Here is a 27,452-nt window from a genome sequence, read left to right as displayed (position 1 = left end):
GAGGGTTCCCTTCTCCCTTGGAAGAGGGTCACAACACAAACAAGATCTACTCTGATGTAGGTGGTACTGTCCCTAGGGCTTGGGGCAACAGAAAGTAAAAAATGAGAAAACCAGAGTTCTGGCTTCCCCCCTTCCCAACTTCCTGTTTTGCTGCGTGCGACTTGAGGAGCCTCCTTGGGCCCCCTTTGCATGACTGACTGAACTTCTGAAACCTCGAGGCCGAGTGAGCCCACTTCCGATGGTTATGCAAATCAGTTAATCACCTGGACACACATGAGGCTGATGTGAGCTTCTGTGCCTCCCCCCACCCCCTTGAGATTATTTTGCTCGTCCCTGAATTTGGAATTTTCCCGGGTCCTTCTGTTGTCGCTTCCTCCTCCTCTGATTCTGAGTTTTCCTTAGAAACACTTTTCACATGGCTGTCCCGGAACTCATTTTGTAGAGCAGGCTGGCCTCGAACTCACAGATCTGCCTGCCTCTGTCTCCCGAGTGCTGGGATTAAAGGCTTGCGCCACCACCACCCAGCCACTTCTCAGCTTCTTGAAGAGCTCACCATTAAGCTAGACTGGTTTGCCTGTTAGCCCCCAAGATCCCCCATTGTTTTCCAGATTATGTTGGAGTTACAAGCATGTACCAACATACCCAACTTTTAAAAATTAATTATTAGCCGGGCGGTGGTGGCGCACACCTTTAATCCCAGCACTTGGGAGGCAGAGGCAGGCGGATCTCTGTGAGTTCGAGACCAGCCTGGTCTACAAGAGCTAGTTCCAGGACAGGCTCCAAAACCACAGAGAAACCCTGTCTCGAAAAACAAAACAAAACAAAAAAAATTAATTATTAATCCAAGAATGGTGGCACCCCCCTTTAGTCCCAGCGTGAGAAGCAGACGCAGGCAGACATCTACGTATTCAAGGCCAGAATGATCTACACAATGAACTCCAGGCCAGTCAGGGCTATATGGTGAGATCCTGTCTCAAACAAAGCAAACAAAATAAAACGAATTAACATTCATATTATTGAGTGTGCGTGTGAATGTGTATGAGCAAATGCTGCGACTCTGGTGTGGATGTCAGCGGAGCTGCTCCGGTCCTTCCCCTGTGGGTTCTGGGAATCAAGTCCTCAGCAGCCATCTTACCTGCCAAGCTGTCTACCAGGCCGTCCCCCGCTTGTGACGTGGGTCCCGGAGACTGAACTCAGGTCCCCGTGTGTGGCTTCACTGACTAACCTATCTTCCCAGCTCCTTAAAACCAAACATTTTAAAATGTATTTTGCTTTTTCTGTGTGTTCAGTGTGTGTCTTGCCAGCTCCAGAACTCTGTGGCTCCTCAAGCTATTGCTCATGATCCTGGGACTTGCCGTTGTTCTGTTTATGTTCCGAAGTGTGCCCCTGCAAGCAGTGTTCAGCACATTCGAGCCACAGATCCCGAAGCCTGCGCCGGGTGGCCAGGTGCTGAAGCTTCTACCTGAGAAGCACCTGAGGAACCTCTTTACCTACGATGGCATCTGGTGAGACTCTGGGTGCCCTGGCCTCTTTAGTTGTCTCCCTCGATGTCTCTTCCCAGCGTTTCCGTGGAGCCCTAGGTCTCAGGGGCAGTTCTGAACAGCGCTGATTGCCTCTCAGAGACCAGGCATGGTCTGTGGGATCTGGGCTATGTCCTCCACGACGTCCAGAAACCATGCAATCTCACGGGGAAGATGCTGCCTCTTGGTGTCTGCCCTGGTGGGACTTACTGCCAACTGAAGCCTGTGGTTCTTGGGTTGAGAGAAGCTAGGTGGAGGGGGTGATTCAAGAGAGGGCCGTGGTGCACTCAGGAGACTGAGGCAGGAGGTTTGCCATGGGTTCAAGGCCAGTCTGTGCCAAATAGACAAGATCTTGTCTTAAAAGGGAGAAGGAAAAGAAGAAAGAAAGGGCAGGGGGGCCCTTCAATCCTCCTCATCCTCCCTCTGACCTCCTTCAATCTGTCTCTGCAAGGGGTCACTGCTGGGTGGTTCCAGGGTGTAAACCCAGTTAGGAGAGCAGTGTGGGAAGAGATTTTCAGGGTGAGTGTCATGCAGGATTAGGGCTAAGGTCCCTCCCTCCCATCAGCCATCCATGTATACACTTCTTTTGCTTGTTTTAGGCTCTTCCCCAAAAATCAGTGTGACTGTGATTCCGGCCAGCTGAAAAGAAAATACAATTTTCAGGGTGCCTATAACCAGAACGACCTCCCAGCTGTGAATGCCAGGAGACAGGCGGAATTTGAACACTTTCAGAGGAGGTGATGCAGGCTGTGGGGTCCCTCCGGTCACTGGGGAGAACAAACACCCATCCCGAGTGCTTGAGGGAGTGAGGGACCCTAAGAAACAAAATTTGGACCTTGCCCTCTTGATGGGCCCCTGGGAGGAACTGTTGGGAATAAAGAGAGGAAGGCAATAGAAGGTGAAGTCCTCCAAGGAAGATTTGGAGGGGTTTGTGTGCATAAAACATTTCAATAAAACCAACAGAGAAAAAGGAACAGAGCTTGCTCCACCTTGCTCAGTCATGGTGGTGGCACTAGGTGCCCAGGCATAGACAGTGACTCGATATGCTGGGAGTATACTGTCTGCCAGCTCTGTGCAAAATGTGTCACTTTTTGACTTTTGACAGTACTGGGGACTGAACCTAGGGACTCCTGTTAGCTAGGCAGGCCCTCCATGCCCCACCCCCAGTTCTTTCCCTGTGGTGCTGGGCATCAGACCCAGATCCTTGCAGGTGCTGGCAGATGTTCTGCCAGCGAGTCACAGCTCCAGTCCCTCCTTTGCAGTCACAGGGCATTGGTACCAGGATTGCTGGGTGAAGAGGGCATTAAAGTGAGTTCTGGCAGGCTTTTAGTGGAGGCATTTTGTATATGCTGGCATGGTCGGTACTTAATTGTCATCCTAGAGTGTGGGAAGCTGAAGCAGGAGGACTGTTAGCCGAAGGCCAGCCTAGGCTTCATGGCAGACCTGTCTCAGACCAACAAGATGGCGTTGCTTATGACAGCCCCTTTAAAAGTAACTAGAGGTTTTGGAGAAAGGCTTCTTATGCAGGGCTACTGGGCCGTCATGCTGAACGTGAACCTTGGTCCCTGCTTGCATTATCTGTGGTACTTGTTTCAGGCATAGATATATTCCACCTCAGGAAGCAGCCAGATAGAACCGGCCTGTCAGGGATGAAGCTGTTCTTTCATCAGGATTTACTTTTTATTACTTTGAATCATGTGTGTGTATGTGCGGGTGATGATTTCACTTGATCCTGTTGATTATGATGGTAATTTTTAAGATGTGTTTTGCCGCACACTGACTCTCGTGCTTGCTGTCTCCTGAAGAAAAGGGCTGCCCCGCCCACCTCCTCTGCTGGCGCCACCCAATCTCCCCTTTGGATACCCAGTGCATGGAGTGGAGGTGATGCCCCTGCACACAGTTCTCATCCCAGGTGGGTACATCTGCCTCCCGAGAGGCTGCAGACAGCAAAAGGTGTGCCCTTGTGCGCTTGGCACAATGCAGGAGGCTTGGTGGGACTTCATTCTGTGTGAGACTCCCTGGTTCCACAACCTGGGATTGTAGCTGTGGATTTTCCCTGTGGCTCTAAGATAATATAGAAGTTGGAATCTTGTGGGTCTTGGGGGCATCTTAGGGGATAATTGGCTTTCAAAGGTTCTCTAGTATCAAGAGCGTCTTGATGAACCCATCTCCAGGGAGGGTGTTCTGAAAAGAGTTTTGTCTGTTCAGATCCCTTCCAGGGCAGACTCGGCAGGTAAAGGTGCTTGTGCCAGGGTTGCCACCTGAGGTCTGTACTTAGGATCTACATGGTAGAAAGCTGCTTCCTTGGGCTCTTCTTTTCCTCCTGTGTGAGCCATGGCGTGCATGCCCCCCCACTCCCTATGCACAAGCTAAAAAATTTAAAAAGGTAAAATAAAATAACAAATTTCTTTCCAAGCTCAGTGTGGTGACAAAAGTCAGGAACCTGAGGCAGGAGGACCAGAAATTTGAGGCCAGCCTCAGATACACATTGAGACTGTTTTAACCCCACATCCCAGTACCAAACACCCAAAATTAAATGTAAATAAAGCAATAAAGACAAAGCAGAAACAAGAGCAGCCCTTCACGGGGTCTTTACGCATCCCTCTGCTTCAGCATCACTCGATGTTTCAAAGCCAAGTACAGAGATGCCGGGAGACCGCAGGCAATCCGTGCATTTCCCCCACAGAAGTGGTGGGTGGACGCTGGGCCATCTCGTGGATTCCTCCCCGGCTATGGGCTCTCTTGGCATCTAGAGGCAAACAGCCCCCACCATGAGCCATGGGAAAGACCTTGTTTAGCTGGGTGACAGGGGCACCTGGGATCCAGCAAGTCTCCATGAGCAAGACCTGAATTATTCAAAGTCACACCGCTAACAGGTGAGATGAGAGTGAGTGCCCAGGACAGAAGGCATGCAGGACTCAAATCCGTGGTCCAGCCTTCCAGACAGAACAAGAGGAGCGAGAAGCAGCCTCCCTGGCCCAGTGGCAGCTAAACGTTGGGAGCTGTGCAGTCTAGTCTTGGATCTGTCCAGCGGGTTTCCCCAGGGCAAGGCACTCGTGGGACCGGACTCTCACATGGCAAGGACCAGTAGTCCAGGGGGCAGCGTAGGAATCTGCAGGCTCTTTTCTCTCATTATGTTGGTGATCTTTGGGTGGTTTTTAGTTTTGTTCTGCCAGTCACACGTGCAGCCACTGTAGTTCCCCTGGAAATTCTGTTCCTTTTCAATTATTTTTTCTTAAGATCCAGCAGGGAATTGATACTTCTTAAATCTTTTCTCTGGAATCACTAACTACAACTCCCAATCCTGGAACTTTCCTGACTCAATGGCGATAGTGAGGTACATACGAGAAAGCAATACTTGGAACACTGACCAGGTCTCACAGTTCTGGAAGGGAGAGTAGGGCATGCACACAGAATAGGGAAAAGACCGCAGACATACACATAGTGCCAGCTGTCGAGAGGAAGTTCCCTGGACACCAAGCATGTAGAATCAACCATACGATTTAGTATATTCCAATGGGAAAATGCAGTGCAATCTGGGATGGAACGACCCATCTTTACCATACACAGGAACTTGTATTGGTGGAAGAAGTGTGGTCTAGTGAGACGGGAAAAGCTTTGTTGGAGTCTGCCTTTGACAGAGAGATTGAGACATGGGATCCTCTTGTAGAAAAGGGAACTGTATAAAAACGTATTTTGCAGACATGAAAGGACTGTTTGGCTTTGAATATTGTCCTTAAAGCATTGTGCCCATGTCTATTACTCTGTAAGTTTGTCATCGCAAGTGCTGCGAGAGCAGGCTGTGTCCGGCTCGAGGTTTAGCCAAGCCAGCAAAAATACTGAACTCTACGTCTAGAATAAGGTTGTGCAGGGGTGGAAAGACGTATTTGGGTTAGCATAAAGGGGAACAATGGGGGCTTTCATAATGATCACAGTGTATTCCTTAATTGTGATGTATTTCTTTTTTTTTTTTAAAGATTTTTTTATGATGTATTTATTTTATGTGCAGTGGTGTGAAGGTATCAGATCACCCTGGAACTGGATTTTACAGTCACTTATGAGCCACCATGTGGGCGCTGGGAATTGAACCCAGGTCCTCTGGAACAGCAGTCAGTGCTCTTAACCACCAAGCCATCTCTCCAGTCCTAGGATGCATTTCTTAAAGTCAAAAATAGAAGCCAATAATAAAACTGTTCAAGTAACCCTGCTAAGAAACATTCTGTTTGAGTATAAATAAAGATGACCTGAGCTATTGGGTGTAACCCATGTGGTGGTCAGTTTTCCTTGCGCTGACGCCCCTTTCCCACCTCAGGACCTGACCCGAGCCGAGGCTGGACCAAGCAAAACCTCTTCCACTGACTTCTGCTCTTACCAACCTTCCTTCCAAGCTGAAGTCACACTTAATTACATCCTGTGAGCTAACTAATAAAGCATGCCTGGCGGGAGAGCACTGTTGACCGAGCCCAAGCTTCAGACAAGCACAGCACCAGCGAGTTAGACACTTAACCCTGGTAGTGTTTTTGAGTAGCCATCTAAAAATGATTTTACATTTTGGGTAACTTGTTTATTTTAAAAAATAACATCTAGCTGGGTGGTGGTGGCGCACGCCTTTAATCCCAGCATTCAGGAGACAGAGGCAGGCAGATCTCTGAGTTCGAGGCCAGCCTGGTCTACAAGAGCTAGTTCCAGGACAGGCTCCAAAGCTACAGAGAAACCCTGTCTCGAAAAACCAAAATAATAATAATAATTAATAATAATAATATCTATTTTATTTTTATTTTTGAGATTTTTTTTTAAATTTATTTTTATTTATTTTTTAAAAGAAAACAATCTTTTTCTCATTATACATACCAATTCAAGTTCCCACTCCCTCCGCTCCTCCTATTCCCTCCACATGCCCTCCCACCCCACCCCATCCAATCCTCAGAGTGAGTAAGGTACATTATACATTATATCTAGGCTGATCAAGGTATCCACCCAAAGAGAACAGGTTCCCAAAAAGCCAGTACATGTAGTGTTGTTTTAAAATATCTGTTATTTATGCATCTATGTGTGTCTGTGTGAGTATACACATATGTGAATACATGTAGATGTGTATGGAGGCCAGAAGACCATGTCAGGTACCCCTGTTACTTCTGCCGTTTCCTCTTGAGGCAGGTTTTCTGTAGTTCATAATTCTCTGCTAGGCTGGAAGTCAGCAAGTCCCAGCAATCCTCCTGTCTCTGCGCCACTCAGATCTAGGATAACAGGTGTGTGTAGAATTAATATTCAGCTGGGACCTGCACTCGAGTCCTTTGATTGTGTCGCAAGTGCTCTTAACTGCTGAGCCATCTCTCCAGCCTGTTTGCTGTCTTTTTTACATTTAATGAAATAATATTAAATGCCCTAATCCACTTGGTAGTTTCAAGGAGTAAGTGACGCCCCAGAGAGTTTGGAAACCCTGGAGGGTGTCGTTTCGTTGTTTGTTCGTTTGTTCATTTGTTTTTCCTGTTACTCAGATAAAATATCCTGACAAACTGGATAGTGGTGGCCCACGCCTTTAGTCCCAGCACCCGGGCGGCAGAGGCAGGTGGATCTCCGTGAGTTTCAGGTCAGCCTGGTCTACAGAGCAAGATCCAGGACAGCCAGAGCTACACAGAGAAACCTTGTCTCAAAAAAACAACACCAAAACAAACAGACAAAAATCCTTCCTATACACACATGTAAACAAAATACACTTACACATATAAAATTAAAAAAAATCTAATTAAAAAATTAAAATTAAGTACATATGACCCAATGAGTTTTATTAGGCTTGCTTGCATGAGTGTGGGGCCAGCAGCTTACTAGCAGCTACACCACTGAGGAAACTCCCCTTCTCTAGTCATTGACTGCCGACACCTCCTCACGCATGTATGTATCATTTGCTGAAAGCATCAAATACAGATTGGAAGCAATCTTCTACAGCGAATACCCATCTATGGCTTTTGGTTGGTCAACAATGTTTGTAGTGCGGCTTGTTGTCCGGGTCAGTTGGCATCAGCTGGAGCCAGTGACTCGACCCCTTACAAAACTCTGTTAAAGATGTCTGTAAAGTGTCCGTCATTCTTTCCCCATGTGATTCCCTCTGTGCTATTCAATAACGGCAGAGTGAAGCCCTCTGTTAGGGACAGAGACAGACACAGGGACAGACGCACGCACAGGGACGGACAGAGGATGGAAGAGGACACAGGGAACATGAAACAGAGACGTCCAGCCTGCACTTGCTCTTGGTTAAATGACTCCAAGAGGCAGTGTTTTTATTTCTTTCCCTAATGGGACACCAATACATTGTTAGTGACTCCAAATTAATCACTAATGTGGTTTTTTTAAAAGATTTATTTATTATGTACACAATAATCTGCCTCGATGTATGCCCGCACGCCAGAGGCAGGCACCAGATCTCATTACAGATGGTTGTGAGCCACCATGTGGTTGCTAGGAATTGAACTCAGGACCTCTGGAAGAGCAGCCAGTGCTCTTAACCTCTGAGCCATCTCTCCAGCCCCCTCACTAATGTGTTTAATTCATGCATCTCTATTAAAGAAATACTGTTTATTCAAATACTGTCAAAGCAAATTTTTTGTTAATTCTGCTGACATACTTCCTTCTTACCCTACCTGCAATACATACTCTACACACACTGAAATCTTATACCCAGTTACACTAACTCCCTAGTCTTAGTTTATTTCCCTGTTGCTTTGATAAAACACCCCGACAATAACAAGTCAGTGGGGAAAAGTTTATCTTACATAATAGTTCCAGTTTACAGACGGTGGGAAAAATCAAGGCATCAGGAGCTTGAAGCAGCTAGCTGTCAGTAGAAGAGGACATCAGACGCATGCACTTAGTGTTGGGTTTATCCATTCCCACAATCCATAATCCCCTGCCTAGGGAATGGTGCCTCCCACAGTGGGCGGGTCTGCTCCTGACCTCACACACATGCCCAGATGCCCTTCTCCCACGCGATTCGAGATTCTGTCAGGTTGGTAATGAACTTTAGCCATCACATCTTCTCTCCCACCTCCTGGCAAGTTGTTGTGCTTCTGTCTCTGAGAGGACGACTATTCCCAGATCCACCCAAGGGTCATTCATTGTCTCCATTGTTGCTTCCCCTTCGCTAGCAGGGCCGTTTGGAAGGGGCTGTTTGAAAGTCCACAGAACCCAAAGCTGAGGACGGGCACTGGAAGCCGTAGACCCGTGTGGGTTTGGGACCATGTAGCCATTGCATAGCCCTGGGAATGGGAACTGTGTAGGCCAACTGTCGGATAGAAAATGACTAGGTGGGCTCTCTAGATGTGCCGGGGTCGGAGGTAGAGAGGTGTACGAGGGAGTGTCAGAGTCCTCTGTGAGTGTCCTCTGTCAGTATCCTCACAGATTTTTTTTTCTTGTCTCTCCTGTGTCTTTTAGGCCTCCAGTATGAAGGGCCAGAAGCCCCGGTCTATGAGGTAAGATTCCCATCCCAGCAATTTTGGCACTGTCTCACAACGATGACCGATCTCAGCCTTCAGCCAGCCCCTGTCGCGTAACCACACAAATACAAAGTGGGACATGGGGTCATTGCGCAGGGGCGTTGCAGTCACTGGAGTGGCTGCGGGGAGGGCTTCCAAAGTTACACAAAGCTCAGAACCACCACCGTGCTTGTTTTTGTTTTAGGAGAAGGAAGCCGCTGCCACATTCCCAGCTGCTGCCTGTGTGACCTCTGGCAACAAATTGCGGGGTGCCCTGCTTCCCTCCCCTCAGTGTAGCTGTGGGTTGAGGTCTTGGGACGGGATGTCTGATGGGTGACAGATGCAGGCGCAGAACCTGCAAACGGGCCCTGGGAAATGAGGCTTGGAGTGTGTGTGCAGACGTACGTACACAGGGAAACGTATGGAGGCCAGAGAAGCACATTGTCCTCCACTAGGGCTGTCCACCCTATTCCCTTGAGACTCGGGGGAGCTCACTGTTTTTTCGCTAGGCTGACAGCCAGCACGTCCCTACGACCCTCCTGTCTCGTTACCCATCTTCTGTTACTGGGGTTGCCTGACTTTTCTATGTGGAAGCTGGGCACTCAGAGTTCTGATACTTATGTAAGGAGTATTCTTACCCACTGTGCCTTCTCAGCTCAGCCGTGAGATCTGCATCCTCCAACCCCACAGACTGAATGGAGGGTGTGTGTGTGTGTGTGTGTGTGTGTGTGTGTGTGTGTGAATGAGCTGCTCTGTGTCCCCAGAGGCCTCCTCTGTCCCCCGCACATGCCCTCCCATCCTATCCCTGTCATTTTTCTCATCACTGATTGATTCTTCACGAGTGCACTAGGGATGGAATCTGGGCCCTTACAGGCGCAGGGCAAATGCTCCGCCCCTGAGCCACGCCCTAGCCACTCCCATTACGTGCTTCTTGCCTGGTTATGGTGTGGGCGTGGCTTCATGCTTAGCTTCAGTGGCCTACTGACTTGCTTCTTAGAGAATTATCTGTTGATTGGCTGGAGTTTTCAGTAGGAGTGACATAACCCAGTGGGTTTCCTACCTAGATACTTGGCTTTTGCAGGCAATCAGAGAAAGGAGTTGTGGGCATGGAGAGAAGCCTGCTGCCCCCCCTTCATCTTCAGGTGGAGCTAATAATGGGCAGGACTTGCTCCCAGGCGGGCTGCAGGTGAAAGGAGTGTAGCACAGCAGGAATGGCAGCTCTTAACATGCGCGTGCATGGGTGCATGTGTGTGTGTATGTGTGTGTGTTAGCCCACACCTTTAATCCCAGCACTTGGAGTTCTAGGACAGCCAAGGCTACACAGAGAAACCCTGTCTCGAAAAACAAACAAGCCACTCTTTGGGCACCTGAGAGCTGGATTGGAAGCTAGTGCCTTCTACACCAGGGTGAGAGGGGGTGATGGGATTACAACAGCAGTTTCTATTAGTAACGGAACAATTTAGCCAGGTCTTATTTGTTTGCTTGTTTGTTTTGTGCCAAGAATTGAACCTAACTTGTATTTTGTGTGTGAGTGTGCATGCACACGTGCACATAGGCACAGAGGCCAGAAAAGCTGTCTGATCTCTCAGAGTTGGACTTACAGGCTTTTTGCAGAATGCCCGTCTTGTTATATGGGCGCTGGACCCCATATTCTGGTCTCCATGATTGTACAGCCGGCCCATCTCTCCAGTCCAGTGGTTTAGTTTTTAATATACTAAGTTTGAGCTGCATGCGAGCCTTCCCAGCAGGGTGTCTTGGTTAGGGTTTGTATTGCTGTGCCAAATACCACAACCAAAAGCATCTTGGGGAGAAAAGGCCTTGTTTGAGCTTATGGTTCCACATCACAGTGCACCATCACAGTCAGGGCAGGGACCGGAAGCAGGAACTGGGGAAGCAGAAGCCATGGAAGGACGCTGCTTGCTGCCTTGCTCTTTTTCTCTGTAAACTGCACACTCTGTATTTCTTTTTGCCCCTCTTGCTCATCTTCACTGTAGGCCTGCTCAACAGTGGTTACTAAGAACCACATGGCAGAGTCAACAATAGGCTGTCTTGAAATTTCCCCTGCAGAAGAAATTAGTCCATGACATATAGACTTAGCTTCAGGCAAGTTCTTAGGATGAAAGAGAAAGCAGATTTTACCAAATTATCACAAGGGCGATGTCTAACCCGGTTGCTGATATTGTTCCGCTCTGAAACCTTTGCGCTGGGCATTCATAGTCCACATAGCTGCCAGCATTGCTGTCTTTCAAGATCCTACTAGAATGGCTCATTAACTCTGCTTATAGCGCTTAACCATTTTCCTAGTCTGATGTCCCCAAATCTCCCACATTGGTCCAAAAATATGGTCAGGTCTGTCACAGCAATATCCCATGAACCTGGTACCAATTTCTGTCTTAGTTTCTTTTCTGTTGCTGTTATAAAACACCACGACCAAAGCAACTTACAGAAGCTTTTTGTTTGTTTGTTTTGAGACAGGGTTTCTCTGTGTATCTCTGACTATCTTGGAACTCACTCTGTAGACCAGGCTGGCCTCAGAACCAGAGAGCTACCTGCCTATGCCTCCCAAGCCCTGGGATTTAAGGTGTGTACCACCACTGCCCGGCTTTAAAAGCTTTTAATTGGGATCACGGCTCCAGAGGGTTAGAGTCCGTGATGGAGGAGAAAACATGGTGGCAGGAATGGATGAGAGCCTCATCTCAGACCGAAAGCAAGAGGCAGAGAGCACACTGAGGATGGAAGGAGACATTTGAAGTCTCAAAGTCAGATTCTGTGACATACCTCCCAATCTGACCCAAACAGTTCCAACTGAGGACCAAGTGTTCAAACATATGAGCCTTTGAGCCGGTCCTATTCAAACCACCACACAGGGCTAATGGAGAAGGCAGCAGGATGAGTCAGTTACAGATGTTTTGGATTTTCAAGACAGGGTTTCTCTGTAGCTTTTTGGTTCCTGTCCTGGAACTAGCTTTTGTGTAGACCAGGCTGGCCTCGAACTCCCAGAGATCCACCTGCCTCTGCCTCCCGAGTGCTGGGATTAAAGGCGTGCACCACCACCCCCTGGCTTTTTTTTTTTTTTTTTTTTTTTTGACACGGTCTGTCATTACCTCACTCTGACTGTCCTGGAATTCGCTCACAGACATCAGAGCTTGGGACTGAAGACCCATGCCACCAAACTGTGCTGAGGTAAACATTTTGAAACCACTTGAAAATTGATGGTTTCTGTTTGATGATGGATAAAATCCTCGGGCAGGGAACTGTGCTGCAATAAGAGAAAAGGACTCAGAACCAAGTCCTGGAAAACTATTGGATGTCAGACGGAGGGGGAGGAAGAGTGACTGACAAACAGAAATCAGTAACAGCAGCAGGGGAGCGTGGCAAAGTGGCCCCCGTCTGTAGTTCCAGCTGCTAGGGAGGTAGTGGCAGGAGGCAGAGTGATCTTTGGAGCTACCGGGCAGCATATTGAGACCTCAGAGTGAGGAGGAGGAGGAGGAGGAGGAGGAGGAGGAGGAGGAGGAGGAGGAGGAGGAAGAAATAACCTAGAAGAAGACTCTTGAAGAGCAGTGTTCCATAAACCCAAAGATAAAGGTGTTTGCAGGCATGAGTCCTTTAAGTCCATGAGTCTCTAGGTGTTAGGGGTGAAGAAGAGGGCCTTAGCTGAAGCGTCTACTGTCCAGCCAGCCGCGTCCTGTGCTATTCCCTATGGGTTTCTTCACTCTGGGTGCTCGCCCCCTGCTGGCCGTCCTGGGTACTTGTCTTTCCTGTGAATGGATTTTTCTCCATCCATGGCACTTCAGGGTTGAGACTAAGGAGTTAGAGTCTGATGGGTATAAAGTTTCACTGGACAGGACGAAGAGATGGATAGAGGTAACCAACAGCTGTGATTATTATAATCACAATAATATGAGCACTCAAGCCGGGCGATGGTGGCGCACGCCTTTAATCCCAGCACTCGGGAGGCAGAGGCAGGTGGATCTCTGTGAGTTCAAGACCAGCCTGGTCTACAGAGCTAGTTCCAGGACAGGCTCCAAAGCCACAGAGAAACCCTGTCTCGAAAAACCAAAAAAAAAAAAAAAAAAAAAAAAAAAATAATATGAGCACTCTTAATGCCACCCCCAGGTCACCCTGAGAGCTTCTCTGGGGACGCTAAACACCCTTGCTGACGTCCCAAACAGTGTGGTGCAGGGCAGAGGCCAGAAGCAGCTGAGCATTTCCACCGGTGACCGGACACTCCTGAAATTCATCCTTCAGCATGTGACGTACACCAGCACGGTGTACCAGCTCCGCAAGGTGGACATGGGTGAGAGCCCGTCTTCCGACAGCAGATATTCTCCCTGTGCACCTCATTCCAAGCCTAGACGCTCCCCTTCCTATTTACAGCACCCAGTGGTGCCCCCTGTTGCCACTGACCCCATGGAGGGACTTGAGAGTCGTCCCTGACACTGCTCATCTCACACAGGGCAGATGCCAGGCCAGCCTTCTGTCGCCGTAGCCGATACCTGAGGTAACACAGCCGAGGAAAGGGTTCCCTGGCCCCAGGTCTGGAGGCTTCCGTCCCTGGCGAGCCCTTTAGCCAGGGGTGAGGCAGAGAAGAGTCTCTCGGCTCACAGCTAGGAAGCGAACAGGAACAGAAGCGATGGGAAGTAGGCCACAGGGACTTCCCATCAGACCCCAGCTCCCCACAGTGTCACCACAGTGGCCTATACCTATGCTGTGAACCAAACCTTAGCACCATCCGATTCTTTCTATTGTTGATGGAGTTTTGTCTTGTTTGACACATGGTCTCAGAGATCTCAGGCTAACATCAGACTCTGAACGTCTGCATGCTGGGATGATAGGCATGTACCTCCAAATAAGGTTCATGTGATGCTGGGGGTCGAAGCCAGGGCCGCCTGTGCGGCACACAAGTTCTCTACCAACTGCGTTGCGGCCCTAGTCCTGCTGTTGTTGAGACAGGCTCTCAGGTAGCCCAGGATATCCCAAACGCTCTTATGTGGTTATGGCTGGTTGGGCTTGAACTCCAGACCGTCTTTCCCTGTGTGTACCACCACACTAAGCTTATTTTTGATTTTATCTGTCTATGAGGCAGGATCTTGTTGCGTATCCCGGGCTAGTCTCAAATAATCAATTCCTCTACCTCAGCCTGCATAATGCCAGGACCCTATGCCTGGCTAGCCTTATCTAGTTCTGTTAGTCATTCTCTGCAGCTTCTATATTTATTTATTTAAATTCCATTCAGTTGTTTATTGGGGGCATGGACACACCATAGAGGCCATATGGAAGTCAGAGAAAGTCAGAGGACACCTTGTAGGAGCTGGGTCTCTCCTTCCAGAGTCCTAGGGAGCAAGCCCAGGTCACCAGATTTGGCACAAGCAACTTTACCTGCTGAGCATTTGTTTACTTATTTATTTATATTATTTATACAACATGTGCCTGCATGCATGCTTGCACACCAGAAGAGGGCAGCAGAGCTCATCATAGTTGCCTGCTAGGAATTGAACTCAGGACCTCTGGAAGAGCAGCCAGTGCTCTTCTGAGCCATCTCTCCAGCCCCATTTTGGTGACCTCTCTGCAGCTTCTGAAGCTGCCTCAGCTTCTGTCGAGGAGGGACCAGCCCAACCAGCGTGTGCATGGATATCTGGTCCTGAGCACTCACAGAAAGAGAGAATGTGCCCAGCTTCCTGTCGCTCTCCACATCCCGCCATTACAGAACTCCCAAGAGAACAAATCTTGCCACCTGCAAGCCAACCTCTGTTTCTATTTGCGTCAGCTAAAAGGTTTTAGTTTTTTAGTAGCGGACATAGCACAGTAGTAGGGGGAAATGCAATATGAACAAGTAACAGTTTCTCTTAGTTGGTAGAGGACCTGCCCAGCATGCACAGAGCCCTGGGTTCGATCCCCAGCACCATATAAAATCAGGCATGGGGGTGCCATGCCTAAAACCCCAGCACTTGGGAGGTGGGATCAGGAGGATTAGATGTCCCAGGTTAGTCCCCATAGCCGCAGGGCGCATTCTCTCCACCTCCGGATTTTAAAGCATTTCCCTTCAGAAAATGCCTCTGTACCTTTCGGGGCAGTGGGTGTAACTGTCCTTTTTGGTCACCGGAGAAGCTGAGGGAGGAACTTATTTCAGATAGGCCATGGCAGAGTCAAACTTAATCCAGATCCTTGAGTCTCCAGCCTGTTCCAGCAGCATGTCCTTACAGCAGGCTGTCCCAGGAACGCACAGGCAGGAGCCAAGATGCCCAGCCTGCTGCATGGGTCCTCAGTCTCCTCCCAACCAGGACTCCCCTGCAGCTGCTGGCCTCCTTGGCTTCCTCAGGGCGGCAGAATCTTGTCAGATTTCACACTGCCTAGGCTCTTACCTCTCTTTTCCTTCCAGTGAGTTTGGAGTCCAAGTCCTCAGTGGCCAGGTTTCCAGTGACCATCAACCAACCGATTGTACCCAAGTTGTATGACCCTGGACCAGGTAAGGCTCTTGTCATTGGGGATCTAGGATTGCATCAGGCTGGGTGAAGTTCAGAGGGTGTGGTGCTTGGAATGACAAGGGCTCCCATAGAGTCATGTATTTGAATGCTTGGTCCCCAGTTGGTGGTACTGTTTAGAAAGGATTAGGAGGGGTGTGTCCCCGAGGGTCGGCCTTGAGGCTTCAAAAGTCCACACCAGACCCAGTCTTGCTTTTTCTGCTTCCACTTGTGAATGAGATGTAAGCTCTCGGCGACTCTAGAGTGCCACGCCTGCCTGCTTGCTGTCTGCACGCCTGCCTGCTTGCTGTCTCGTTCTGGGTTATTACCGTCATTGTCTTAGGGTTTCTATTGCTGTGTAGAGATACCATGACCACAACAACTCTTATAAAAGAAAACATTTAATTGGCTGGCTTACAGTTCAGAGGTTCAGTCCATTAACCTCATGGTGGGACATGGTGGCATGCAGGCAGTCATGGTGCTGGAGAAGGCAGCTGAGAGTTATGCATCTTGTGGAGGCAACAGGAAGTGAACTGAGATACTAGGCGTGGCTTGAGCATACATGAGATCTTAAAGCCCACCCCACAGCGACACACGTTCTCCAGCAAAGCCACACCCCTCAATAGTGCCACTCCTTATAAGCATATGGGGGCCATTACATTCAAACCACCTTAAGCCTAACTTTACATGGACTCTGGGGATCTGAACTCACAAACTCATGTTTGTACAACAGGTGCTTTGTCCACCAAACCATCATTCCAGCCCTGAGTGATTTTTTTTTTTAATGTTGAATCTGTAAACATTCATTCTTTTAGTGATTTTGCTCTTTGTTTTGTGAGATTGGGTATTGTTACATAGTCGAGGCTGGTGTGGACCTCGCCGTCCTCCAGTCTCTGCCTCTGAATCCTGGGATTGCAGGTGCGAGTCGGAATTCCTAGTCATTAGTATCTCTGCAGCTTTGGAGCCTGTCCTGGAACTCACAGAGATCTGCCTGTCTCTGCCTCCGAGTGCTGGAATTAAAGGTGTGCGCCACCACCGCCTGGCCTATTTGGCGCTCTTTTACCTCACCTGCATAGACACCTTCTGATTGGTTTGATAAAGAGCTGAATGGCAGACAGCTAGGCACGAGGGGATAGGCAGGACTTCTAGGGAAAGGAACTTGGGGTAAGAATCTGAGTGGCGGGGGATTCACCAGCTGTTTGCAGGGGAAGTTGGATGTACAGGCCTGAGGAGACGTAACAAGCCATGTGGCAGAATGCAGATGAAAAGGAACAGGCTAATTTAAGTTATACTAGCTAGTTGGGAACAAGCCTAAGCTAAGGCCAAGCTTTCATAATTAATAAAAAGTCTCCGTGTCATTATTTGGGAGCTGGTGGTCTAAAGAAAGATCACCATTATATATTATAACATCTTTATTTCCCAGTGCAGCTGACAAATTCTAATTAAGCACGCCCCGTGTACAGAATGCCTGAGGTCCCCAACTCTGACCAGTTGGAGGAGAAACGAAGCCATCAGATGACTGGAGGGTAGCTCAGTAGTTGAATGCTCGCTTAGCATGCGTGAGACCCTGGCTTCAATCCCTGGCCCAGCAGAAAACAAAACAAAACAAAACAAAATTCATCTGAACAGAGCAAATCCAGCGTCAGATTCCAGCATCCACTTTTAAATTTTTCTCCAGAGAGGAAGCTCAGGAACCTGGTGACCATTGCCACCAAGACTTTCCTCCGTCCCCACAAGCTTAAGACCCTGCTGCAGAGTATCCGGAAATATTACCCGGACTTAACTGTGATTGTGGCTGATGACAGCAAGGAGCCCCTGAAAATTCAAGATGACTACATGGAGTATTACTCCATGCCCTTCGGGAAGGTATGTTCCCCTCACACTGGCTGGACCTAGCTCCCAGAACAGGAGGACCCCAGATTCACCTGCTTCCATGGTCTTCTCTAGGGAGCAGAGTCCTGTGGTAAGAGGGGTCTGGGCTTCTGCTGTTCAGGTGCAGAGGGAAACTGGAGCAATCTCATTTTCCACATTAATGAACTGTTAGTTTATTCCGTCTTCGTGCCGATTTGGTGTGAAATCGACAGGGTTCTTATGAGTGACTTACAGGAGCTGACATCTGATTGTGGTGTTGAGGGGTAACAGCAGACTTTTGTTCCCTGTGACTGAGATCAAGCTAGGCTCTCCCCCTCACCTTGCCTGCTTACTCTCCTCCTCTTTTCCCTCCCATCTTCCCCCAAGGATAGAAAAGGGAAGGATATTACTGATAGCAGATGCTCCCTGTACCAACATCTCCCAGGAGGTAGAAGGGAACTGAGGTGAAAAGGGCTCCAGTTTATATTCCCAGAGGCCTCTGGACCAAAGAGGAACCCCTCCACTCTGTCTCAGTCTCTGAATCCAGGAAGTCACTGTCCGGGCTCTTTCTCCGAGGCACCCCTCTGACACAGCAGGTGTCAGCCTTGTCTGAACTATGAATCCCCACAGATTCCAGCTTCCCCCATGGTGGGAGGCAAGCCTGGCTGGCAGGAATTCAGGAAGTCCCACCCCCAGGTGACAACTGCTGATCCAAACCCATGCCACCTGCAGGGCTGGTTTGCTGGTAGGAACCTGGCCATCTCACAGGTGACCACTAAATATGTCCTCTGGGTGGATGACGACTTTCTCTTCGACAGCAAGACCAAGATTGAGGTACTGGTGGATGTCCTGGAGAAAACTGAACTGGATGTGGTAAGATCCCCGTAAAGCAGTAATGAGGAGGGTTGGAGGAAGGATAGAAATGTCGGTGTCTGAAGGGATGAGGCAGGAGAGGGGTTCACAGCTAGGCTCCAGAGAGACTGCTCGACCTGGGGGATGGCTCAGCCCTTAAAGGCTAGGCTCACAACTAGAAATATAAGGGCAACTACTCGGTGGCTTTCTCTCAGCAAATTTTGTACCCCCCAGAAAAGACCCTCATGACTGTTCTGTTTGTCAAAGCACACGTTCATGCATAATTTCTGATTCCTTTCTTGGACTGAATGAGGTTTAAGAGAACGGTCTTCTTGTTCAGTCACATTTTAATTTTTTTTTAGATTTATTTATTTTTATTTTATGTGTAGAGTCGTTTTGCCTGCATCTATATCTGTGCACCATAAGCGTGCCTGGTACCCACAGAGGCCAGAAGAGGGTGTTGGACCCCCTGGAACTGGAGTTACAGATGGATGGGAGTGGCCATTTGGGTGCTGGATAGGAACTGAACTCAGGTCCTCTGCAAGACAAGTGCTCTTAATCCCCAAGCTCTCTCCACCCCCCACAACACTTGTTTTAAATATAAAAATACAATTGGGTGGGGCTGGAGAGATGGCTCAGTGGTTGGGCGCATTGCCTGCTCTTCCAAAGGTCCTGAGTTGAATTCCCAGCAACCACATGGTGGCTCACAACCATCTGTAAAGAGGTCTAGCGCCCTCTTCTGGCCTTCAGGCATATACACAGACAGAATATTGTATACATAATAAATAAATAAAAAAAATACAATTGGGCATGGTAGTGCACACCTTTAATCCCAACACTGGGGAGGCAGAGGTAGGAGGATCTCTGTGAGTTCGAGACCAGCCTCATCTACAGAGTAAGACCCTATCTCAAAGACAACAACAATAAACCCTAAATAAAAATATTAGCTGTGTGTGATGGCGCATGCCTGTGATCCTCTTGGGAGGTGGAAGCAGGATGATGGGAGTTGACAGCCAGCCTCAGCTACAAAGCGTGTGTGTGTGTGTGTGTGTGTGTGTGTGTGTGTGTGCATGCCTGCGTGTGGAGATGGGGATTCAATGATCCAAAGGACCCAGCAGCAGTGTGAGAAGAGCTGTGGTCACATGGCAGAGCCACTGAAGGTCCTTTGGAGGTGAGATCCATAGAGTACACCTTCTATTCTATTGGAGGGAGTCCTTCCTAGAAGGACGCTTCCTGACCCTGCTCAGACCCCGGTATCTGTTTGTTGACTAGGTGGGCGGCAGCGTGCAGGGAAACGCGTTCCAATTCAGGCTGTTGTTGGAGCAGAGTGAGAATGGGGACTGTCTTCACCAGAGGCAGGGGGATTTCCATGCTCTAGATGGCTTCCCCAAATGCGTGGTGACCAGCGGCGTTGTAAACTTCTTCTTGGCTCACACGGAACAACTCCGAAGAGTTGGTTTTGATCCCCGTCTGCAACGAGTGGCTCACTCAGGTGGGAGGCTTGGAAGGGGTGATGCAGGGAGTAGAGCAGGGTTCTCCTGGGAAAGCCCTTCTCGCTACCCCAGGGATCTCCTTCCCCTTTCGCCCCAGACTATGGAACTCATGGTCTCTTGCCTCCCTCACCTCTCAGGGTCTCCTCTAGGCTGCCTCTGCCCATTTGAGACACACCACTTCCTTTCCCCCAAGGCTGTCCTTTACTTTTCCCGACCCTGCCTCCCATTCTTCTCTCAGAAAGTCTTTGTCACCTAAAACTGCACCTGGTGACTGCACCCTTCCTTCCCCCCTTCCACTCCAGAGCCCACAGGACCATTTAATGGAACCCAGTGGTACCTCTGCCCACACTCCTAATTGAGAAACCAGGTTATCTGTTTCTTCTTTCAACCCCGGGACTCCCAGGAGCCGAGTGTGTGGCTCCACACGGTGCCCAGCTTCCCTATGGTTAGGAACCGGGTGTCCTCCTCAAGTGTGGATGGGAAAGCCTGGCTGGCTGACTGCAGCTCCCTTTGTCTCCCGGTCCTCCTCTCTTGGCAGAGTTCTTCATTGATGGGCTGGGGAGCCTGTTGGTGGGCTCGTGCCCAGAGGTGACTGTACAGCATCAGTCACGGTCACCGGACAAGGATCCAGAGATGGCGGCCATGGAGAAGTCTTACAGCACATACCGGGCCAACACCAACGCGCAGGTCCAGTTCAAGCTCGCTCTCCACTACTTCAAGAACCATCTTCAGTGTTCCACTTAAAGACACAAGGAACCGGATATTTAATAAACAAAACGGATTGGCTGTGGGCAACAAAAATTGTAGGACTGGCCCATAAGGACAGCAAAGAGAGCTGGAGTGAGGAGATATGGATAGCTCAGTCATTCCATTCAGAGGCATTAGAAATGGGTCGTCCCTGGTCAGGGCAGCGGAGATGACCTAACGGTTAATGAGCACGGGATGCCCTCCCATGCATGAAGTGCCTGCCTGCACAGAGAACCACTCACTTCACTCATCTGAGCCTCGTGGTGAGGGAGGTGTTGATTGATACCCCCCCATCAAGGGATGCTAGAGGCATCGGGATGGCTCAGTGGGTGGAGTACTTGCTGCCGAGACCGGCAACCTGAGTTTGATTCCTTGAGACCCACATGGCGGAAGGGGAGAAATGACTCTGACATAATTGTCCACTGACCTCCATGGTCATGTGACCCACCCCCTTCCCACATACCATAAATAAATGTAAAAATAAAAGTGGATTTTTTTTTTTTGGTTTTTCGAGACAGGGTTTCTCTGTGGTTTTGGAGCCTGTCCTGGAACTAGCTCTTGTAGACCAGGCTGGTCTTGAACTCACAGAGATCCACCTGCCTCTGCCTCCCAAGTGCTGGGATTAAAGGTGTGCGCCACCACAGCCCGGCTCAACAGCATATACCTTTAATGACAGCACTCGGGGTTGAGTTGGTATCCGTGACTCCTGTTACCACGAAGGGTTGTATGGATGTCTAGGGTCTGGACAGCCACCTGAGACCATGTTGGTGTCCAAGGGCCTGTGCTGCCACAGGGGCCATGGCAACATCTGGGCCCATGTTACAAGGGCCATGTCTGGGTCCGTGTTACTGGGGCAGCTGGGGTGTCTGTGATGCTGTCCATGGCCCTTGTTCCCACAGCGGGTTATAGGAACCATGCGTGTCAAAATCCAAGGGCCAGGTTGAGCTGGCGCTGCCCCTCACTGACCCTGCAGAAGAGCTGACCTGCCTCTCCCTGGACACTGCAGCAGGAGAGCTGGCCCTGCCCCACCCCTCACCATGTGCTGACCTGGATAGCGTAGGCCTAGGAGAGCTGGTCATGCTCTTTGCCTGAGGTGGGCGGTCCCAGTGGCCCAGGCCAACCTGCTCAGCTATCATCCAGACCCACCCTAAGACCCTATCTATGGCGTGAAGGGACTGGTCCTGTGGAATCTTCATGACTTGGGGCAACAGCAGGATATCCACGAGGAGTTCCAGTGAGGGTCCAGTGATGAGGGTGTGCCAGAGGCAATGAATATTTTGTGGGTGGGGCTGACTGGACAAAAGGGTATATGCTGCCTGACACACCAAAGCACCCACTGGGATGAATGAAGATGTGTTGGAAAGAGGAGGAGCCAGGTAGGCTTTCTGTTTGTGTTGTTTTGTTTTTAATTCGTCTGGAGGGGTTCTGAGGGAATGTTGTCGGGTGGGGGAAGGCTATGGAGGGATGAGGAGGTAAGTGGGATTAGGGTGCATGATATGAAATTTCCAAAGAATCAATAAAAAATTTGTTTTTATATAAAGAATACTGATCTTAAAAGTTCTTTAGCAAATCAGCTGTAAAGGTAGACACAGCCACACACTTGCATCACCTCCGCACACAGGTGAAACTCAACTTGAGCCGTTTCTGGTACATTCCTATGTCAGATGAAAACAAAATTCAGCTTCAGCTAATCACAAAGAGCTAACCAACACGATGGTGGGCATCGTCCCATAGACAAAGAAACTACACGTGCATACACTCGGGCACACATACGCACACAAGACAAAAAGAATTTAAAATAAATAAGTGATTGGATGACTAGATGCATAGATGTTAACCAAAGTTATTCTGATCTTATGTTGTTGAGATGGCCTGGCCTAGAACTCACTCTGTAGGTCATGGCAATCCTTCTGCCTCCACCTGTCAGTGCTGCAGCATCAGGTGGGAGCCACCATTTCTGACTTGATTTTAAGCTTTGAAACCTTGACTTTAAAATATGATACTTGTTTATTATAATTTCTGTATTTTTATTTTAATGGAATATTAAAACAAATGTGAAATATTATAGAATATTCTAGAATAAAAATAACTTCTAAATCATGAAATATAATGCTAATTTTAAAACTTACATTTACTCCAATTTATCCTTGAGTCAAATTTTTGACACTCTGAACACACTTTCTTTTTTTTACTTCCTGAGGTAATTATTGCTCAGGGTTGGTCCATAGAAAGCCAAACATCAAAAGGAAGGATGAAGGAGGAGGTGTGGGGGGGAGATACACCCTGGTGCTGGCTTTTAATCCCAGGCTTGAATTCACAGATAACCAGCTAGGTGAATAGAGTGAGCACTTTTTTTTCCCCAAAAAACAAAACCAAAACCCAAACTGGACTGGGGAAATGGGAAGCTAAAGTGTTTACTACCCAAGCATGGGGATTTGAGATTACCAGCATGCAAAACAAGGCATGGCTGATGGTCTGTAACCTCAGGCAAGCTCGCAGCAACTGTAACAGCCTCCATTTTGATGGGTTATCACCGGCATGCTCAAATCTCTTCTCTTCTTCAAGATCTAGAACCATCTCTCCAGGAGAGAGAAACAGTCAAGACTGCTTCAAACCACAACATTATACAGTAATTGCTCAGCCATCTTTTCAAGAGCAACTTATCAGAAACAAGGGATCTGATAAGGGCTAAACCAAAACTGCTTTGTGAATAAAGTGGCCGTCCTTTGCTGTACAATTTTGGTGTAGCTAACTCCCTTTCTGTTACATATTTCGGGATTAATTCCCCAGTTCAGACAGTTTTCCACTGCCAGGCCTTCATTCCTCTCTCCTAGGTAAGCGCAGAGATCTGCCTTCCTGCAGTTATCTTTATCAGCTGGCATTTGGTCAGTGCTTAGGGTCCAGGCATAGAGCATCTCATTTAAGATATTCACAGATCTCCAAGGAGGCAGAATTACTACCTGCCCAAGCTGCTGCTCTGGTTTTACCCCAGGACACCTGTGATAAGAATGGCTGATAACAGCAAACCATGAAACTGATAATTAGAGGCCTGGGTTCCATCTTTGTTTCTACCGCCTAAAGCAAAACTCCAGACCTAGGCCCACAGAAACTGCAGCACCTGGCTACCTGCTATCTGATCAAGAGCCATCAGCTTCTCCCTGACTGTTTAAGTAGATTGCCTGGTTACCTAGTAGCCTCTGTGTATGCTGGGGAAAAAAGAAGTGGTATGCTGATTTAAACAATCCATGCCCTATTCATAATTTTACTGAAAATAAACTTTTTAGCTCTTTACTACCACCTAAAAATGTACCATAGCACATTAACCTTCCCCTCTAGAATTCCCTGATGATTGTTAATTCCTTTTTCCTTCTTTTTTCGTCTCTCTCTCTCTTGAGATAGGGTTTCATTGTTTAGTTCTGTCTATTCTGGACCTTGCTTTGTAGACCAGGCTGTCTTGTGTGAGTCAGAAACCTTTGATCCTTTGATGGGGGCAGGGAGTAGGTCTCTATGTAGCCCTAGCTGTCCTGGAACTCACAGAGATCATCCTGCCAGTGCTCCCAGAGAACTGAGATTAAAGGCCTGCGCCACCATGTCCAGCTCATAGGGCCTTTGTAAGAACAAAATAAGCAGGAAAACTGAGGTCCAGAAATGCCTGGGGTTCAGGTTCAACTTTGAAGGAAGGTAACCCCTAAAAGGCTCAAAGTAGAATTGATTTATTTCTCAAAACGGACAATCTTTGGTGTTTCTTCTGATATTATTCAAGAGTTAAAACTTTTCCACTTAGCCGGGCGGTGGTGGCGCACGCCTTTAATCCCAGCACTCAGGAGGCAGAGGCAGGTGGATCTCTGTGAGTTCGAGACCAGCCTGGTCTACAAGAGCTAGTTCCAGGACAAGCTCCAAAACCACAGAGAAACCCTGTCTCGAAGAAACCAAAAAAAAAAACCAAAAAAAACAAAAAACTTTTCCACTTATTTTTTAAAGACAGGGCTTCTCTGTGTAGCCCTGGCTACCCTGAAACTGCCCCTGTAGACCAGGCTGGCCTCCAATTCAGAGATCTGCCTGTCTCTGCCTCCCAAGTGCTAGGATTAAAGGCGTGTGCCACCACCACCCAACTAGAAAAGTTCTTATGCATTCACTCCTCAGAGACAAGCTGTCAAACTGTCACCAACAGAGCTTTTTGGACTTGGGCTAACCATGTTCTTGATGACATCCAGGGATAAAGAAAATCATACATTATACCGAAGAGGTATAACTCACAGCACTAACAGTGGGTGGACAAAACAGTCACAGGAAGGTCAAGACGCCAGCAAGGCCAGTTTGCTCGGCATGTCACTTGGGGAGCCAGTGGACACAGCGCGGTGCCTTACTGCACTGAGGTCGATGGCTGTCAGGGACACTGCCAGAACTGGATCCAATTCTAAAGTTTCTGCTTTGTGTGTCTGTCTCTGGATCCTAAGTCCATCTGGTCAAGCTAAAGACAGACAGATGGAAAGACAGACACACACATACATCCTGAGCCTGAAGAGTAAGTGCATCTATCTGCCTTGGGGTACAGTTCAGCTGTCACTGACTTACAAAACACTGGATTCCTTAAGAAATAAGGAATAATAAATACATTTATTATTTATAAATATATTAAATAAATAAATGAATGAATAAATAAAAAAAAAGAAAGTAAGACATGCCCGTGGTGGCTATTCTTGGATGTCAGTGTGAATAAATCTGAAATTCACTAAAATCCAAAAATGGAGGGCACACGTGTGAGGGATTTTTGCTACATTTGAAGTAGGAAGATCCACTTCTAACCCAGGTCTTGATGTGTGAAGACGCGCCTTTAATCTGGGCCACACCTTCTGCTGGAAGCTTCCGCTCACTAAAGCTGACCTGGCTACAGACCCTGCCGAGTGCCAGATCTGCCAATGACAGAGACCGACGGTAAGCCCCAGGTATGGCGCCATTCCCCAGGGGTTCAGCTAGTGACCTGGTGGCAGGTGGACTCCGTGGGATCACACGTACTAGAGCAGATACTTACTTGGTTATGGGTTTGCCTTTCCTGCACGCAATGCATGGACTGCAACACCACCATGCATGGACTTACAGAGTGCTTTATCCACTGTCATGGTATTCCGCACAGTATTGCTTCTGACCAATGAACTCGTTTCACAGCCAGCCGTTGTTGGAGTGTTGGAGTAGCTGGACCGAAGCCTGCAAGTCATTCTATAAATCCCCTTTACTTATGTGTGTGTGTTCATTATATACACTGTTGGTCTAGAGGACCCTGACTGATTGCACTAGTGTGTATCTCTTCTGTTTACACATATATGGATGGCATCTTATGTATTTGTTTGACTTGCCTTTTGTCTCATACAAGTTAGCATTGTGTGTGTGTTCATCATGGCCAGCAGAGTAACGATGTACAGGAGGCAAGAAGATAGTACACTTTAACACAACTCAGTAACCAGTGGCTGGTTCAAACTTTGAGAGTCTGACACCAAGGAGTTTATTTTAGGCACGTGTAAGCACAGCACAATTTGGTGAAAACTTTCCTGGTAATAATTAAGTCAATCCTAGGTGCACAATTAACTCAAAAATGTGTGCACAACAAAGTTTAAGACACACTACACTGAAACTCTTTGTAAAGTACATGTGTCATCTTCCGTAAAGATAGTTTCTATAGCGGTGAAGGTCCTTAATCCCAGCACTTGGGAGGCAGCCTGGTCTATGGCATGAGTTCCAGGACAGTTAGGGCTGTTACACAGACAAACCCTATCTGGAAAAAAAAAACAAAAACAAACAAACAAAACTTGTTTCTACAGATTGAGAAAAACACACTAATGAGCCGGGCGGTGGTGGCGCACGCCTTTAATCCCAGCACTTGGGAGGCAGAGGCAGGCGGATCTCTGTGAGTTCGAGACCAGCCTGGTCTACAAGAGCTAGTTCCAGGACAGGCTCCAAAACCACAGAGAAACCCTGTCTCGAAAAACCAAAAAAAAAAAAAAAAAAAAAAAAAAAAAAACACACTAATGATAAAGGTCACCAGGCTGTTAATTTCGTCCATTCCCAGTCTTCTAGGTGGAAATAGGTTATACATCACTGTCATTGAAGAGATAAACAACCCTGTGTTTTTAACATTGCTGGTTCCTTAGTGCTTATCAGTGAGAACACGGACTCCTGTGCCCGGCACACAGTTATTTCTTAAACTCTTGTGGAGCACTTACGAAATCTCCATTGTTTATTTTGTCAATTCTCACTGTATTATAATAAACAATATATAGTCAAGAATCTCCTTAAACGCGCCTCCTAGTACTGATGGATGCCCGGTAGGATAACGTCCGGATGGTGAAATTGCTGAGTCAAATTATGCGTAAACTACTGCTCGACCTGCAGAAACACATTTCGAGTCAGTGAAACGCGAGACAGCCCGGAGAAGTGTCTTTTTTGGGGTATGTCTGTTGTTAAAGAGCCGACTGGGTCTTTCGAAGGATCCAAATGCTGGAAGGTTCGGCAGCCCGGGCTTTAGAGGCGCACGCGGAAGTGCAGGACTGGAAGCGCCCCGGCAACCCTACAGATGATAACTTGCGGCGCGCCGAGCGCCGGCTGCGGCCCCCAGCTTGGGGACCCTCTCCGGTAGCCCCGGTTCAGCCTCCCAGGTGCGTCCGGGGTTTGAACGGCCGTGCCACCACGTGCCAGTCCGCGTCCTTCCCCGCTGGGCCAAAGCGTCCTCGCCACACGCCTCCTAATAGAAACACATTAAACAACACAGGCTGCGTGAGCCGAGCCTCCTGCCCGGAGTCCGGGGCGCCTGCTTTCTCCAGACTCGATCCGACCGACAACTCGCCGGGCTAGGGCCGGGACCCCTGGAGGAGCACCGGAAGCAGTGACGCCTCAGGGCCCAGGAACGTTTGGAACTCGCAGGGACACGGGAATCTCGGTGGTTCCGCGTCTGCCCGCCATGGTGGCCCTGGGCCAAGGGCCCAAATCAACTGTAGCGAAGCTTAGGAAAGGTTGCCCAACGTCATGTGGCTTGAGAAGGCTGCCGGGCGCCTAAAGCCGCCAGCG

General features: G+C 48.6%; 1 protein-coding gene across 1 annotated transcript in view; it reads left to right on the top strand.

The window, feature by feature from the left end:
* Positions 1 to 20,677, top strand: part of B4galnt2 (beta-1,4-N-acetyl-galactosaminyltransferase 2) — a 40,217-nt gene extending 19,540 nt beyond the window's left edge. The window contains exons 2-11 of the mRNA XM_057775752.1: positions 1,290 to 1,505; positions 2,120 to 2,257; positions 3,326 to 3,432; positions 8,949 to 8,986; positions 13,106 to 13,286; positions 15,369 to 15,455; positions 17,129 to 17,316; positions 18,034 to 18,174; positions 19,426 to 19,645; positions 20,185 to 20,677. Of these exons, the coding sequence (XP_057631735.1) occupies positions 1,290 to 1,505; positions 2,120 to 2,257; positions 3,326 to 3,432; positions 8,949 to 8,986; positions 13,106 to 13,286; positions 15,369 to 15,455; positions 17,129 to 17,316; positions 18,034 to 18,174; positions 19,426 to 19,645; positions 20,185 to 20,390 (1,522 nt within the window). The 3' untranslated portion in view covers positions 20,391 to 20,677. The remainder of the gene's footprint in view (positions 1 to 1,289; positions 1,506 to 2,119; positions 2,258 to 3,325; positions 3,433 to 8,948; positions 8,987 to 13,105; positions 13,287 to 15,368; positions 15,456 to 17,128; positions 17,317 to 18,033; positions 18,175 to 19,425; positions 19,646 to 20,184) is intronic.
* Positions 20,678 to 27,452: the final 6,775 nt, after the last annotated feature.

Source organism: Chionomys nivalis, chromosome 7, assembly GCF_950005125.1.
Source record: "Chionomys nivalis chromosome 7, mChiNiv1.1, whole genome shotgun sequence".
Lineage (NCBI taxonomy): Eukaryota > Metazoa > Chordata > Mammalia > Rodentia > Cricetidae > Chionomys > Chionomys nivalis.
The sequence above is the reverse complement of the archived record's forward strand: the minus strand, read 5'-3'. Positions and strand labels throughout refer to the sequence as shown.